The 14635-nt window shown below is 34.9% G+C and overlaps 2 protein-coding genes across 2 annotated transcripts; both read right to left on the bottom strand.

The window, feature by feature from the left end:
* Positions 1-538: 538 nt before the first annotated feature.
* Positions 539-2959, bottom strand: LOC141343041 (sulfotransferase 2B1-like). Its single transcript, XM_073847634.1, has 6 exons — positions 2761-2959; positions 2311-2519; positions 1899-2025; positions 1584-1678; positions 1309-1489; positions 539-1223 (listed from the first exon to the last, which is right to left on the bottom strand). Exons 1-6 carry the CDS (start codon positions 2897-2899, stop codon positions 1108-1110), a joined length of 867 nt encoding a protein of 288 aa, XP_073703735.1. The 5' UTR covers positions 2900-2959; the 3' UTR covers positions 539-1107.
* Positions 2960-9202: 6243 nt separating this feature from the next.
* On the bottom strand, positions 9203-14611 carry tmem147 (transmembrane protein 147). The gene is made up of 8 exons (XM_073847645.1): positions 14540-14611; positions 14108-14210; positions 13666-13735; positions 13500-13565; positions 12577-12713; positions 12317-12401; positions 10559-10680; positions 9203-9918 (listed from the first exon to the last, which is right to left on the bottom strand). The coding sequence occupies exons 2-8, from the start codon at positions 14182-14184 to the stop codon at positions 9798-9800; spliced, it is 678 nt and encodes a 225-aa protein (XP_073703746.1). The 5' UTR covers positions 14185-14210; positions 14540-14611; the 3' UTR covers positions 9203-9797.
* Between the last annotated feature and the right edge of the window lie 24 nt (positions 14612-14635).

Genomic DNA, 14635 nt, shown 5'->3' with positions numbered 1-14635 from the left:
AACAGTTCTTAAAAGAACCATTTTGAAGAACATTTTAAAAAATCTAAAGAACGCTTTTCGACTATAAAGAAACCTTTTCTGCATTTGAAAGGTTCCATGGATATTCAAGGTTCTATAAATATTACCAACAACATATAATACATTCCTGACACATTTTATACTGGTCAATAAGACCGTTTTAAATGTTTTATGAACATCAGGAGTTTCATTTCTTTCTTTCTTTTTTGGAGGAAAACAATATAGAGGATTCTTATTTCAGAAGAGTTTAAAATTAAAATAATCTTAACAATGAATTTGTTTACTAAAAACACGCAACTTTTTGCTTCACAAGGTTATTGTGTTGAATTCATCAGCTGATTAGAGTTTCATTCTGATGGCACCCATTCACTCTAGAGGACCTATTGGTGAGCAAGTGATGTAATGAATTTCTCAAAATATGTTCTTAGGAAGAAATTCATCTACTTGATTGACCTGTTTATTTAGTTATTTGATAAAGTATAAACACGTTCACTAATAACAATTTCAATACTCTCAGTCATCTTGTGCAGATACAAAAATTCAACAGTATTCAAAGTAGGAATGTGGATTTGCTCAAATACTGAAATGCCCCTTGAGTGGAGACACTGTACAATATAAGTATTTAGTTGCTGTGAATGAATGTGATGAACAGGAAGCGTGAACAGAGGGAGATAGCACCAGTGAGCACAGCTTTTACTAGGAGAGCCGTCCAGCTGCCCTGGAGAAAAACATGAACAAACAAGTCTGGAGACATACATACATATAGTATGTATATTGTAGGTAGTGTGCACATATTTCTGTATGTGTGAAACACCCGGATGACCTACTACACAACACTAATACCGTAACCTACAATGCAATATAAGTTAAACAGATGTTGGATGTTGCATCCTCACTGTTATGTTGCAAAAACCCGAAACTGGTCTAACTGTCTTGCACTTTAACGTCTTATCATCTTGAGCAACTCCAACACAGCTATAGGGCAGCAGAGGGCGTTGCTGCAATAACTCTGCAATAAACTTGACTCAACACAAAGTGAATTAAACAATCACGTTCCATACATTTATTTTGATGTGCACCGAGATTCAGTCATTCATCATCACATGGCAATCTCATGTTACTTCCTTTCAGTTCCTCTTGAATTGCCGCTGTGAACTTGGCATCAAGCTCAGGGCTGAAGTGATTCTTCCAGTCTCCAGCGATACCTTTAAATATGCAGAGAGATTTCAATCAAGAACAACTATAAGTTTTCAATGCTCTTAAATAGCTAGTGTTTTAAAACCTGGGTACCTTTTCTGAGGAAGGCTGACTTCTTGTTGTCCATAATCTCCTCTGGCACCAGAGAGTAGTTTGACATTTTGTTTGTTTTCATATTTTTAAAAGTGCAATGATCAACCACACGATCCAGAGCCTCTGCGCTGAGCTCCCGACCGAGAAATTTTAAAATCCGGCTCAGGGCGTCATGGAGGTCCTACAATTGCAAGAAACTTCATTTTATTGCATTGGATATTTGGCGCCACATGTTTCTTTCTGATATCTGAATGTGCAGCATGGTTTCACTTTACCTGAAGCATTTCTTCATAGGTGATGTACATAATTCTGTCACCGAGCTCAGGGTTTCGCCAGCTTTTCACATGGTCCGTCCACTTTCCGAAAAAAACTGTGCAAGCAATTGCAAATTGAATTGTCTCTGTTTACACTTATCATGTTTGATGCATGCTTATTGTTATATACAATAAAATGTATGAAATTTTAAAATAGTTAAAAGGGTGTTTTTGGGCATGATGTAAAGTGGGTCTTAATACGGCATCAATATAAAAAAAAATACACCAATGTTCAATGTTCACATGAATACTTAAAAATGAATTCAAATGTCTCACCTTTTCCTGACAGGAATTTGTCAGTGAATTCTTCAAATGTTCCAGGGTCTTCAAGGAAACTGGCCATTTGATGAAAGTGGAAAGATGAGACTATAACATCTTTAGGATTCCTAGTGACGTAGATTACCTGTAGGCAAAAAAAAAAAAAAAAAAAAAAAAAAAAAGATGCAATGATAAGACACTTAGTTTTGTTTTACTAAAGAGAGACTAGTCCGGACATGCATTTAGGTATGGGAGAACACTGTATGAAAATGTAAGGATATTACAATAATTACCAATAATGAAATACTGTATTGAGAGTTATACAGTGACGTTACTACAGGCAATGTCATAGACACACACACACACAGTCATATTTTCTAAGTCTTTAAAAGACTATGTATTTATATGGCAGTTATACTGTTTTCTGTACCTTGGCCTTTGACTTGAAAAAGGAGGAAGGCATTACATGATAATGCATGTGGGAGACGATGGTTCGCGGTGAAGGGAGTTTATCAAGGACCACTGGAGCTCGTGTTTCCTCCAGCCAGGGAGCCCTGTCCCAGTTAGGGATGGTTTCCACAGACGACAGGTCTCCTCCATTCAGGAGCGGAGGAAGAATTTCCTGCATCCATGTGGTACCTGAAAAACACAGGCAGAGATCAGTGAGGATGCGCTGATCATCTTCATGCATGTAAAAAACCCACAGAATTGATTTGATTTACAATGCATAGAAAAATGAACACATTGTTATGCAGAATGCATTAGTTTAATATTGAAATGTTAATACATACAGTATAACAAATTTTGCTTAGATTAAAACAATATGAGAAAAACGTGGAGGAAAAATAAACTTTCTGCGTTGAAAACAAAAAGATCTTACCGGATTTTGGATAGGTAACAGCAAAGATATCGTCATCTTTGACTTGGAAATTCTCGAGGTATTTGAGACTTTCCTCTGAATGAACTATTTTAGGCAGCAGGAGACCATGGTAATCCAGATACAAACCGTTATTCGCCATTATATGACCGGACTTGGAAAAACAAAGAAGTTTTGTACACCGTGTTCTGTGTGAATTCACTTATGTTTGGCAGGGAGGAGAGAGAGAGAGAGAGAGAGAGAGAGAGAGAGAGAGAGAGAGAGAATGACGTTTGACGGTGAGAGCATTCATCAACCTAACAGGGAACAGTGACGCTGTGAGGGTCTAAGGGGGTGTCTAGCCACTGATGTTTTGCCAAAATCCCCAGAACTTTATTTACGATGGACCATTGACTTCAAAAACAAAATACGTTTTATGAATTTTGATTTGCTCTCCAAGAACTAGAAATCCTGCTTCCCGTGGTAAATGCAATCCGCGCTACTGATATTTAAATAGCAAGATCGCGATCTCGCTTTAACATAATCTTGTTTCTAAAAGACAATTATTCAGCTATGTATAAACCCCTTAACCACACTGTAACATTCAAATATTCGTTTGGTCTGCGGCTGACCCAGAGAGAGCAGTTATTGTATATGAAACGTATGTAAACGCTTTACAATACGTGTCGTGTGCACACATGTGCTTTAATTTATGCTTAATTAATGCACAGATAATCAAAAGTTAATGTATAATTAATGAAGAACTAAATTTATTAATGACTACATCAGCAACTAATGAACATTCTATATGATTCATAGATTAAGTATCAATAAATTGTTATTAGTAAAATGTGTCATAATGAATTTATTCCCTAATAACCCCTTTTATTAACTAATAGTGTAAATTAATGTTTTAATCACCAAAATGGGTTCAAGCCATGTATTTCAACTTGCAGTTGTCTGCTTTAATTAATCATGAGCTATAACTATATTACTTAACAATTAGTTAATAGTTCTGTGCCTCAATAAGTAAAGTCATAACATAATGATATCTTTGCAAATCATTAGCTAATGAGTAATTAAAGCAGACAACTGGAAGTTTAAATGCATGGCTTCAACACATTAAGGCACATGACTGACTAACTCTATATCATAACCACAATCACATACTTAATTATTTAATAGTTTTGTGCCTCAATAAGTAAAGCCATAACATAATGATATCTTTGCAAATCATTAGCTAATGAGTAATTAAAGCAGAAAACTGGAAGTTGAAATACATAGCTTTGACCACTGTGGTAACTAACACATGAATTTACACTATTAGTTAATAAAATAAGTTATTAGGGAATGAATACATTATGGCAGAATTAACTAATAACAATTTATTGATTACTTAGTCTATGAATCATACAGAATGTTCATTAGTTGCCGATGTAGTAATCATTAATAAATTGTTTAGTTCTTCATTAATTATACATTAACTTGTGATTATCTGTGCATTAATTAAGCATGAATTAATGCATATTTGTGCACACGTATTGTAAAGCGTTACCGAAACATCTTTACAAAGTGTTATTTCCAGTGTTGTGGAAGGTTACTTTTAAAAGTAATGCATTACAATATTGCGTTACTCCCTAAAAAGTAACAAGTTACGCTACTTGGTTACTTTTATGGAAAGTAATGCGTCACTTTTGCCTTACTTTTCAACCTGCAGGAGTAAGCAGGACTTGCATGTTTATTTTTTTTGTAAAAAATATACTTTTGTCAAATGTAAAAACTCTCACAATTAAAGGCTCCTAAAGCATGGAAATGTTGCTCAGATATTTCTTGTAAATTAAAAACTAATGCATTTTTGACTAGTTACTTGAAAAAAGTAATCGATTATGTAACTTGTGTTACTTGAAATGCGTTAGCCAAAACATTGTTATTTCTGTGCTAAAAACACTCGAATAATCACAGAAGTGTTGGTATAAAAGTTTATAGCTGGGGTATAAACACTTTTGTAGTGATCAAAATAAAATAAATTTCCTTTTTGAACAAGACTTCAAATAAAGATTGTATCAACTACAACTTTAAGGCAGCAGGTGGCAAAAAATGTCACAAAAAGAGATTTGTTTAAAAAAAAACATTGATTTATTCAGGAATAAAACAAGTCTCTTGATCAAGTCATTGAATCATTCATTCAATCTTTATTTTTTTAAACTATTTGTTGAATATTGAATGTATATTTTAAGACTGCAGCAATTCACATTTTGCCAAAACCTCTAGTAAATAACATGTCTTTTTTGTTTAGTTGTCTATTTTTCTCAATATGCATTGTGATGTCTATACATACAGGGGCAGGGCTAAGCCCCTTATCTGTACCATCCCTAAAGCCTGTATATACAGGAAACCATATATCTGCTGCTGGTGGAAAGGTTAGGTCCCAAGTGCGCTTCACAAAGGGGGATTTATGTGCAAAAAACTTAAAGGGATAATTCTTTTATAATGATTTTTTTTTTCTGAAAAAACAACAACAAAGAAAGTAATTGGTAATACTACTATCCATAAACTTGGATATTTATGTGGTAAGCTGTCCAAAAAAAGATGTGTTTTTTAGAATTTCATTTTAAGAAAAAATACTTAAAAGGGTTTAAATTCAAAAGAAAGAATTAAACAGTCTGTAAAAGATTTGAAAACATTTGAAAGAAAACAAAATCATGTAACAATCTTCAAAGAACAAATGTAAAGAACAAAACCTGAATTTGAAATAAAGTTTCAAAGTAAGTGATTTTAAAAGAAAGATCATAAGGTTTAGAAAAAGCTGGGGGAAAAAAGCCCTTAGAGATGAACATGTGACACTAGAGTTTGATTACAGCTTGATTGTTCGATAAAGTCAGTCTCTGCAGGTAACAGAATACATGTGAGAGTGACCCACAATCCAACAGTGAAACTCCAGAGGGCTTGGCTCTTTATTCAATTCTTTTCACAAATTTAGCTAAGCTGTGCCCATGGAGAGGGAAAACATGCTCCTTTTATTTTTAAACTGCAAAGCTGGTTTGTAACTACATGACCGTTATCGTTGCAACCAGGTGAACTATAGCTGGAGATGGATGATAAGAAGGAAAAAACAAGTTCAAGTTATCACAGTAAACTTTCTATGAGGGCAAAATGAAGAGAATGCACATGTTAAGATCTTATCAACTTGTTGATCATTGAAGGTAGCTATACATGACAATATTTTTAGAACTTATTAGTTTAATCAGCTAGCAGGCAAAAAAGTTTATATTACAATGCCTTTTAGTCATATATATACTGGATATATTTCTTTAACTAGAACTGAAAGGGCAATATGGTTAAAAAAGATTTTTTTTTTTGTTCAAGACAAATATTACCAACAGCAAAGGACACATTTCTGACACACTTTATACTGGTCAATAAAACAGTTTTAACGGTTTTATAAACATCACAAGCAGTTTCTTTTCTTTCCCTTCCTTTTTTTTTTTTTTTTTTTTTGGAAAAGTGTATTTACAGTTGACCAAAATCAGTAGCTAACCATTCTTGTCCCTTAACACCTTAAGCTTGCTTCCAGCTGAGCTTTGCATTCCTTGTCCTGAGGATAATCATAGTGCTGTTCAAAGATTAATAGGTAACACTTGTGTGTGTGTGTGTGTGTGTGTGTGTGTGTGTGTGTGTGTGTGTGTGTGTGTGTGTGTGTGTGTGTGTGTGTGTGTGTGTGTGTGTGTGTGTACCGGGACATTCCCTGTGGGCCGGTAGAGTAGTGGGCCACTTTTATAAAATGTTTTTGTAGCTTCTAGCTATACATGTTTACCGTTTTTTATTACAGATTTCATAGTTTACTTATTGTTTAATTATGTTAATTCAGTAAGAGCCTGATTTAAGAAAACAATTTGTGTCTTATATAATTTAGGTGGTTATTTACAAAATTACATTTCTTAAAGAGATAGTTCAACCAAACATTTTAATTGTCATCATGTACTCAACATTGTGTTATTCCAAATGTGAATGTTTTTTTTTTTTTTTTGCCTCTGTGGAACACAAAAGAAGATCATTTCAGAAATTCCAGAAATGTTTGTCCATATGGGTAATCAAAATGGTTTGGTAATGTTATACAAAATATATTTTGTGTTCCACAGAAGCAAGTAATTCATACAGGTTTGGAACGCATTATTGCATTAATTATGCATTAATGCATTAAAAATGCATTGTTAATTTTGTTGCATTTGCCATGAATTCAGTAATATCTATGGTTATTTGTTTCTGTCCTGTTTTATTTATTCATTTATTTACTCCAATTGAAGGCCCTATAACCCAGCAATTCATTCATTCATGGGGAATTCGTGGGCTGGATGGGCTGGATTTTTCCAGGGCCGAATTTTAACCCCAGTCCATACACACACACACACACAGTATCTCACTCACAAAAGTGAGTAAACCCCCCTTATCACCAACCATTTTAGTATATCTTCTCAAGGGACAACACTATAGAAATTAAACTTGGATATAATTTTAGAGTAGTCAGTATGCAGCTTGTGTAGCAGTGTAGCTTTACTGTCCTCTAAAAATAACTCAACATACAGCCATTATTGTCAAAATAGCTGGCAACAAAAGTGAGTACACCCTAAGTGATAACAGCAGTATGTTGTTTAACCATGCAAAGCCACATGTCCTATTTATCATGTTTATGTTTTGTCTGCTTGACAGGACCATACAGAGTTGTTTATCTTGTATTAGAGCAGTTAAAGTGCTTTAAGTACAATTCTTTCATACTGACCACTGGATGCTCAACATGGCATCACATGGCAAAGAACTCTCTGAGGATTTGAGAATTAGAAATGTTGCTCTCCACAAAGATGACCAAGACTATTAGAAGATCAGTAACACTCTGAAACTGAGTCACATTACAGTGCTCAGGGTCTTCCAGATGGGTTCCATTTGGAACAGGCCTCGGAAGGGTCGCAAGATGAGCACTCGTTCTGTGCATCAGGTGCAGAACAGATACATGAGTGCTTTCAAGGTTACAGAAGTAAAAGGTCAGCTTGTCAGTGCTCAGACCATACGCTGCACACCGCAACAAGTCGGTTTGCATAGGCGTCATCCCAGAAGGAAGCCTCATCTGAAGCTGGCTCACAAGAAGCCCACAAACAGTTTGCTGAAGACAACCTGTCCAAAACATGAATTACTGGAACTATGTCCTGTGGTCTTGTGCGACTATAAGATAAAGTTGTTTGGCTCAGATGGTGTTCAGTATGTGTGGCGATGCCCTGGTGAGGAGTACCAAGAAATTTGTGTCTTGCCAACAGTCAAGCATGCTGGTGGTAGCATCATGGTCTGGGGCTGCATGAGTGCTGCTGGTACTTAGGAGCTGCAGTTCATTGAGGGAAACATGGACTCCATTATGTACTGTACATTCTAAAGCAGAACATGATGCGTTCCCTCCAGAAACTAGGCCAAACAGCAGTTTTTCAACATGATAATGATCCCAAACAAAAATGACAACAACCTTGCTCAGGAAGCTGAAGGTGAAGGTGTGGCCAAGCATGTTTCCAGATCTGAACCCTATTAAGCACCTGTGGGGCATCCTCAAGCATAAGGTGGAGAAGCACCATGTGTCTAATATCTAGCAGTTCCTTGAAGAGTGGAAGAGGATCCCAGCAACAACAATTTGTGCAGCTCTGGTCAATTTTAAGCACAGAATGATTAAGGCAGTGCCAGATAACAATGGTGCTAACACAATATATTGATACTTTGGACAAGTTCACTTAAGTGTACTCAGTTTTGTTGCCAGGTGTTTCGACAATAATGACTGTATGTTGTAATTTTCAGGGGACAATAAATCTGGACTGCTGTACAAGCAGTATTGGCTATAAAATATATCCAAGTTTCATTTCTATAGTATTGTCCGCTGAGAAGATACTAAAATGGTTGCTGAAATGTGAGGGGTGTACTCACTTTTGTGACATACTGTATATAAATAGAGATCCAAATTAGACAACAAACTGCCAAATTATTGGTGTTAATCTGGCACATGCTGCTAACATGACAAAAAACTATTTAACTGGCAGCAGTTTTCACTCAGACTGAAGCTGCTCTAAAGTGACGGAAACCAAGCGACAAGAGGTTGCCCAGATGAAAGCCAAAGGGATGACCCTTTCAGCCAAAACTGTAATTTCTTGAATAATGCAGGTTTATTCAAGTCCCCCCAAAAGGCCGATCATCCAGGTAAGACAAACGCACAAGAAGACAGGATCATTCAGAAACTCTCAATGGGGAATCGGTTCAACACTGCAGCTGGAATTGCTGAACAGGCTAAGGATCTGTCTTGACATGTTTAAAAGAAGTCAGACTGAAAGCGCACTCTGCAATGACAAAACCCCTCATCAGCAGAAAGACCCAAAAGGCTAAGCTCACATTTGCTGAGGGGCATATTGTGTGGAGAGAGGAGAATTGGTCTAAAGTTCACTTTAGTGATGAGACCAAGTTATATTTATTTAGCCCAAGTTCATAACAAACAGCTGTAAACCTCCAAAATTTCAGTTGTAATCATCTTTTGTGCTATAGTGGTTACTGTTCTCTAATTTTGATCGCTGAGTTTTCCACAAAACAAAGAATTTTGCTGAAATGCCTCGAATTATGAGTAATGAAGATCATCAATATTTCAGAAAAAAAATCAAGTGCTCAAGTATTAAATGCATGCTGGGTTTGGTTTACTCACACATGGTGATATTTTATGATCACTAAATACTACCATACAAAAACTGCAAGTGCTTTTTGTCCCATGTGGCTTTTATTAATAAGTTAGCTTGTTGTTATGAAGGTCTTTCTTGGAGTAGGTTTATACCATAACTGGTTTCTTGTCCAAAACTATACCAAGTATTCAAGTCGAATGTTTATTTAGTTATTGATTAAAGTATAAACACGTTTACTAATAACAGTTATACTCTCACAGTCTCTTCGTGGCAGATACAAAAGTCAACAGTTGTCAAAGTAGGAATGTGGATTTGCTGTTCAAATAATTGAAATGCCCCTTGAGTGGAGACACTGTACAGTGTTAGCATTTAGTTGCTGTGAACGAGTGTGACGAATAGGAAGAGTGAACAGAGGGAGATAGCACCAGTGAGCACGGCCTTCACTAGGAGAGCCGTCCAGCTGCCCAGGAGGAAAACATGAACAAACAGTCTGGAGGAGAGACACAAACATGAAAAATAAATAGTTAGGTGCAAAACAAAGTGCATAAGATGCTGAAAAAAATATCAACATATTTTGACAGCGGGCATATTACAGTATTATACTTTGTAATGTATTTCATATGCTGTTTTTAAAAAAAAGTAGTAAGCAGTACAGTGTACAGTGTACAATATTCAGTAAGTAATAAGCTAGTATTTAATTCCAAACACAGCCAGAAACTAAAGCAGCAATGGCAATAAAGTTAAGGCAACAGTGCCATCTAGAAAACAGATGAAAAAGTGCACCAGCTCTACTATTAAATATCCTTTTTTTTTAATTAATTGTAATAAATTAATTAAAAGTTAAGCACCAATATTATCCAGACTGATGACAACTTTTTTTTTTTTTTTTAAATATATTGTGCATTCTTATTCAAATTTAATTTTCATAAAATCACAAACACTGTTTACTAGAAACATGCCACAATTTTGAATACATCTTAAAACTTGTTTGGATTTTTGATTAAAAATATTATAGACAAACTAAGAGTATTGATAATGCTGACTCAAACCAGCTCTGTTGAAATACCGTGTTAAAAACAAGTTTTTCTTAAGGCAGAATGAATATAAACAAGTATGACTGTGATACTCACTCCATGAGAAATCCCTTGTAAACACACAATCCTAGCAGGATGGTAACAGGGAGTCGGAAGCTTTTAGGAAGGTCGTATCGAGTGAACATCCACACAACTGCTGCCATGGCAATATAATGTACCTGATATGGATGAGAAACTAATATTAAATTCAGGGACAGGATAAAGTTAACAGTAAAATAAATAAATAGCTAAATACATTTGTGACCCTGGACCACAAAACCAGTCATAAAGTCAAATTTTACAAAACTGAGATATATGCATCATATGAAAGCTCAATAAATAAGCTTTCTATTGATGTATAGTTTGTTAGGATAGGACAATATTTGGCCGAGATACATCTATTTGAAAATCTGGAATCTGAGGGTGCAAAAAAATCTAAATACTATGAAAATCACCTTTAAAGTTGTCTAAATTAGGTTCTTAACAATGCATGTTACTAATCAAAAATTACATTTTGATAGGTTTACAGTAGGAATTTTACAAAAAATCTTAATGTAACATGATCTTTACTTAATTTCCTAATGATTTTTGACATAAAAGAAAAATCAATAATTTTGACCCATACAATGTATTTTTGGCTATTGCTACAAATATACCCCAGCGACTTAAGACTGGTTTTGTGGTCCAGGGTCACATTTACATTTGAAGTCAAAGGTTTACATACACCTCGTAGAACCTGCAAAATGCTACAAATTTCGACAAGATAAGAAGGATTATACAGAATGCATGTTAATTTTTTTTTTTAGTACTGAACTCAAGAATATATTTCACATAAAAGATGTTTACATAGAGTCCACAAGAGATTAATAAAAGAATAATAGTTGAATTTATAAAAATGACCCAGTTCAAAAGTGTTGTTACCTGAATGATCCACAGCTGTTTTTTTTTTTGTTTAGTGATAGTTGTTCATGAGTTCCTTGTTTGTCCTGAACAGTTAAACTGCCTGCTGTTCTTCAGAAAAATCCTTCATGTACCACAAATTCTTCAGTTTTTCAGCATATTTGTGTATTTGAACCCTTTTTAACAATGACTGTATGATTTTGAGATTCATCTTTTCACACTGAGGACAACGGAGGGACTCATATGCACTTATTACAGAAGGTTCAAATACTCACTGATGCTTCAAAAGGAAACACAATGCATTAAGAGACGGGGGGGGGGGGGGATTTTTTTTTAACAAAATGAAGATGTGTACGTTTTTCTTATTTTGCATAAATATCACATTTTTTCATTTAGTACTGCAATTTAGAAGCCACAGAAGACACTTACATGTAGACAAAATAAGTTACATTGACCCTGATCTACAAATTCAAAAAGTTTTCACCCCTCAAAGACCCCTTGTGGGCCCTGAAGGATTTTTCTGAAGAACAGCAGGCAGTTTAACTGTTCAGGACAAACAACGGACTCATGAACAACTATCACTAAACAAAAAAAAACAGCTGTGGATCATTCAGTTAACAGCACAATATTAAGAATCAAGTGTACGTAAACGTTTGAACAGAGTAATTCAACTTTTTATGAATTCAAATATTATTTCTCTTATAGACTATATGTAACTTTTACATGAAATATCTTATTCAGGTCAGTAATAAATAACATGCATTTTGTATGATCCCACTTATTTCGGTCAAATAATTAACATTTCGCAGATTCTGCAAGGTGTATGTAAACTTTTGTATTCAACCCTATTTGTGATACTGACTTCTTTGATTCATGCAAACACGAAAAATTAATAAAAGGAGGCACATATCTTACCAGACTGATGTTGGAATCAAAGCTCATTTGAATGTATTTCCAGTCAAACTCAATGCCACGAGCTCCCACCCACAACGGAATACATCTGTTTGAAATTAACAGACAAAAGTATTTTTTTTTTCTCCCTGTACTGATCATTTCTCCAAAAACTTGAACAAAGTGCATAACCAAACTATATATGTTAATTTCTACTGGTTACTGCCAGTGAAAATCTGCCATGATTGTGGTCGATTCTGTATATCTCAGGATGATCAGAATACCTTGACATGATGAGCTCGGCTGTAGCCCAGCCCATAGCTGCCACCATGATCTTATATTCGCCCTTCCCAGCATTCCTAGACATAACCAGATGAAGACCTAGAAGATCAGCCATGTCCACTGTGGCCTTCATGAACTCCTGGGGTTAAAAGGACATGAATGAAAGAAGTTAACATGATTATTTGCACTGTCAGCACAGCTGAAGTAATATTGTTCGAACAAGTTGTCAGCACAAAAACTTTGAAGAAATTCAGCATTACATCACTTACATTGTGATCCTCTGTAATGATTGAATGCCATCAGAATGAAAGTCCAAAAAGCTGATCAAACCATCACAAAAATTCAAAAGTAATCCATACAACTCCAGTCCATTAGTTTTGTGAAGTGAAAAACTGCATGTTTGCAAGAAACAAATCCATTAAGATGTTTTTACCTTTAAACTGTTTCATCTGCCTAAAATATAAGTCCCCTATCTACAATATCACTTTTTCTGAATCAGGGGAAAGATATGCAGATGCTCAAACAACATTTAGAAGTGAGAACAGTCCAAAACGTTTTGGTTTTAAGTTTAAAAAAAATATTAATCATGGATTTGTTTCTGACAAACACACAGCTTTTTACTTCACAAGATCTTAATTGATAGACTGGAGTGGTGTGGATTACTTGAGAATTATTGTGATGTCTTTATCAGCAGTTTGGACTCTCATTCTGACGGCACCCATCCACTGCAGAGGATCAATTGGTGAGCAAATGATGTGATGCTAAAATTCTCCAAACCTGTTCTAAAGAAGAAACTCATTTTCAGCATTTGAGTGAAACATTCCTTTAATATGCCTTGTAATATTTTAAATCAAAGTTATCTATATAAAGGAATAATAAAAAGCTAAAAAAATTAATTAAATATAGTGCCACATTTACAGCTCACCCCAACAAAATCATACACGCCAGCTCCTCCCTCCCAGGTGGGGAAAAATGTTGCAAGAAACAGCATCTAAAAGTGATATCACACATTAACAGAAAAGCTCATAACATTCTCTTTGAGACCCACAAATGTTAGAAACATCTTTGTGAGGACTAAAGGGTTCACTCACCTTGCACAGCTGCACAAAGAGGTAGGTAGCACCTGCTTGGACACATCTCCAAAATGCATTATATTCAGATCTGGCAAAAAAACAAAGTGTGAAGATTAGAAGAGTGATCACAGCTAGAATTGTTTTTTTCATCTTTGTAGCATACATCAGTCCAACAGATGAAAACTGTTAAATGATTATATAGTCAAAAAAAAAAAAAAAAAAGAACAAAATTTGAAAGCACACACCATGCCTCATACTAAAAACATTAGTTTGGCATATGACTCAAGATGATTTTACTGTACACTGACATGCTTCAGTATATAAAACAAACACCACATCTTCAATAATACATACAGCAGCACCAATATTGAGCCAATAATATCTATTCTACACAATTCAATCGAAATTAAGTTAGCTAGATATAATATAGTATGGAAAAAAATTTTGTATAAATACTTACAATCCACTACATTTGTATGTAATGAAATAGGGGAAATATGCCAAGGAAAAACAGTTTCCGAAATGAAAAAGCGTCATGGTAGTGTGCTTTTTCTCCTTAGATCCTGTTAATGAAGAAAAACACCTTAATTAGATATTCCCAGAATGATGCATTTAAAATATTATTTTATCTACACAAATTACAGTATACTTAAAGTTATAGCTTTACTACATCTGTATACATGTTGATATTTTTGGTTTATTAAAACGTCAACAGCTTATAAACGTTAAAACAGCACATCTACTACATCGGTATCAGGCAGCGTGCTCAACTCGTGAGAAAATACTCGATATATAATAATTATATAACTTATTATGAAATGTATTTGTTTCTCAACTAATCTAATACTACTACCATTAATTATTTAAAAGAACAAATGTTTTTTTTTTTTACCAGCAAAATCGCGATTTTACAGTGACAGGAGCAGGTCACATAATCCACCGGTGCATCACTTTAAAAAGTCCGAGCGCAAGCGCTCTCTGTTTTACT

The sequence above is a fragment of the Garra rufa genome, chromosome 9 (genome assembly GCF_049309525.1).
Source record: "Garra rufa chromosome 9, GarRuf1.0, whole genome shotgun sequence".
Lineage (NCBI taxonomy): Eukaryota > Metazoa > Chordata > Actinopteri > Cypriniformes > Cyprinidae > Garra > Garra rufa.
The sequence above is the reverse complement of the archived record's forward strand: the minus strand, read 5'-3'. Positions and strand labels throughout refer to the sequence as shown.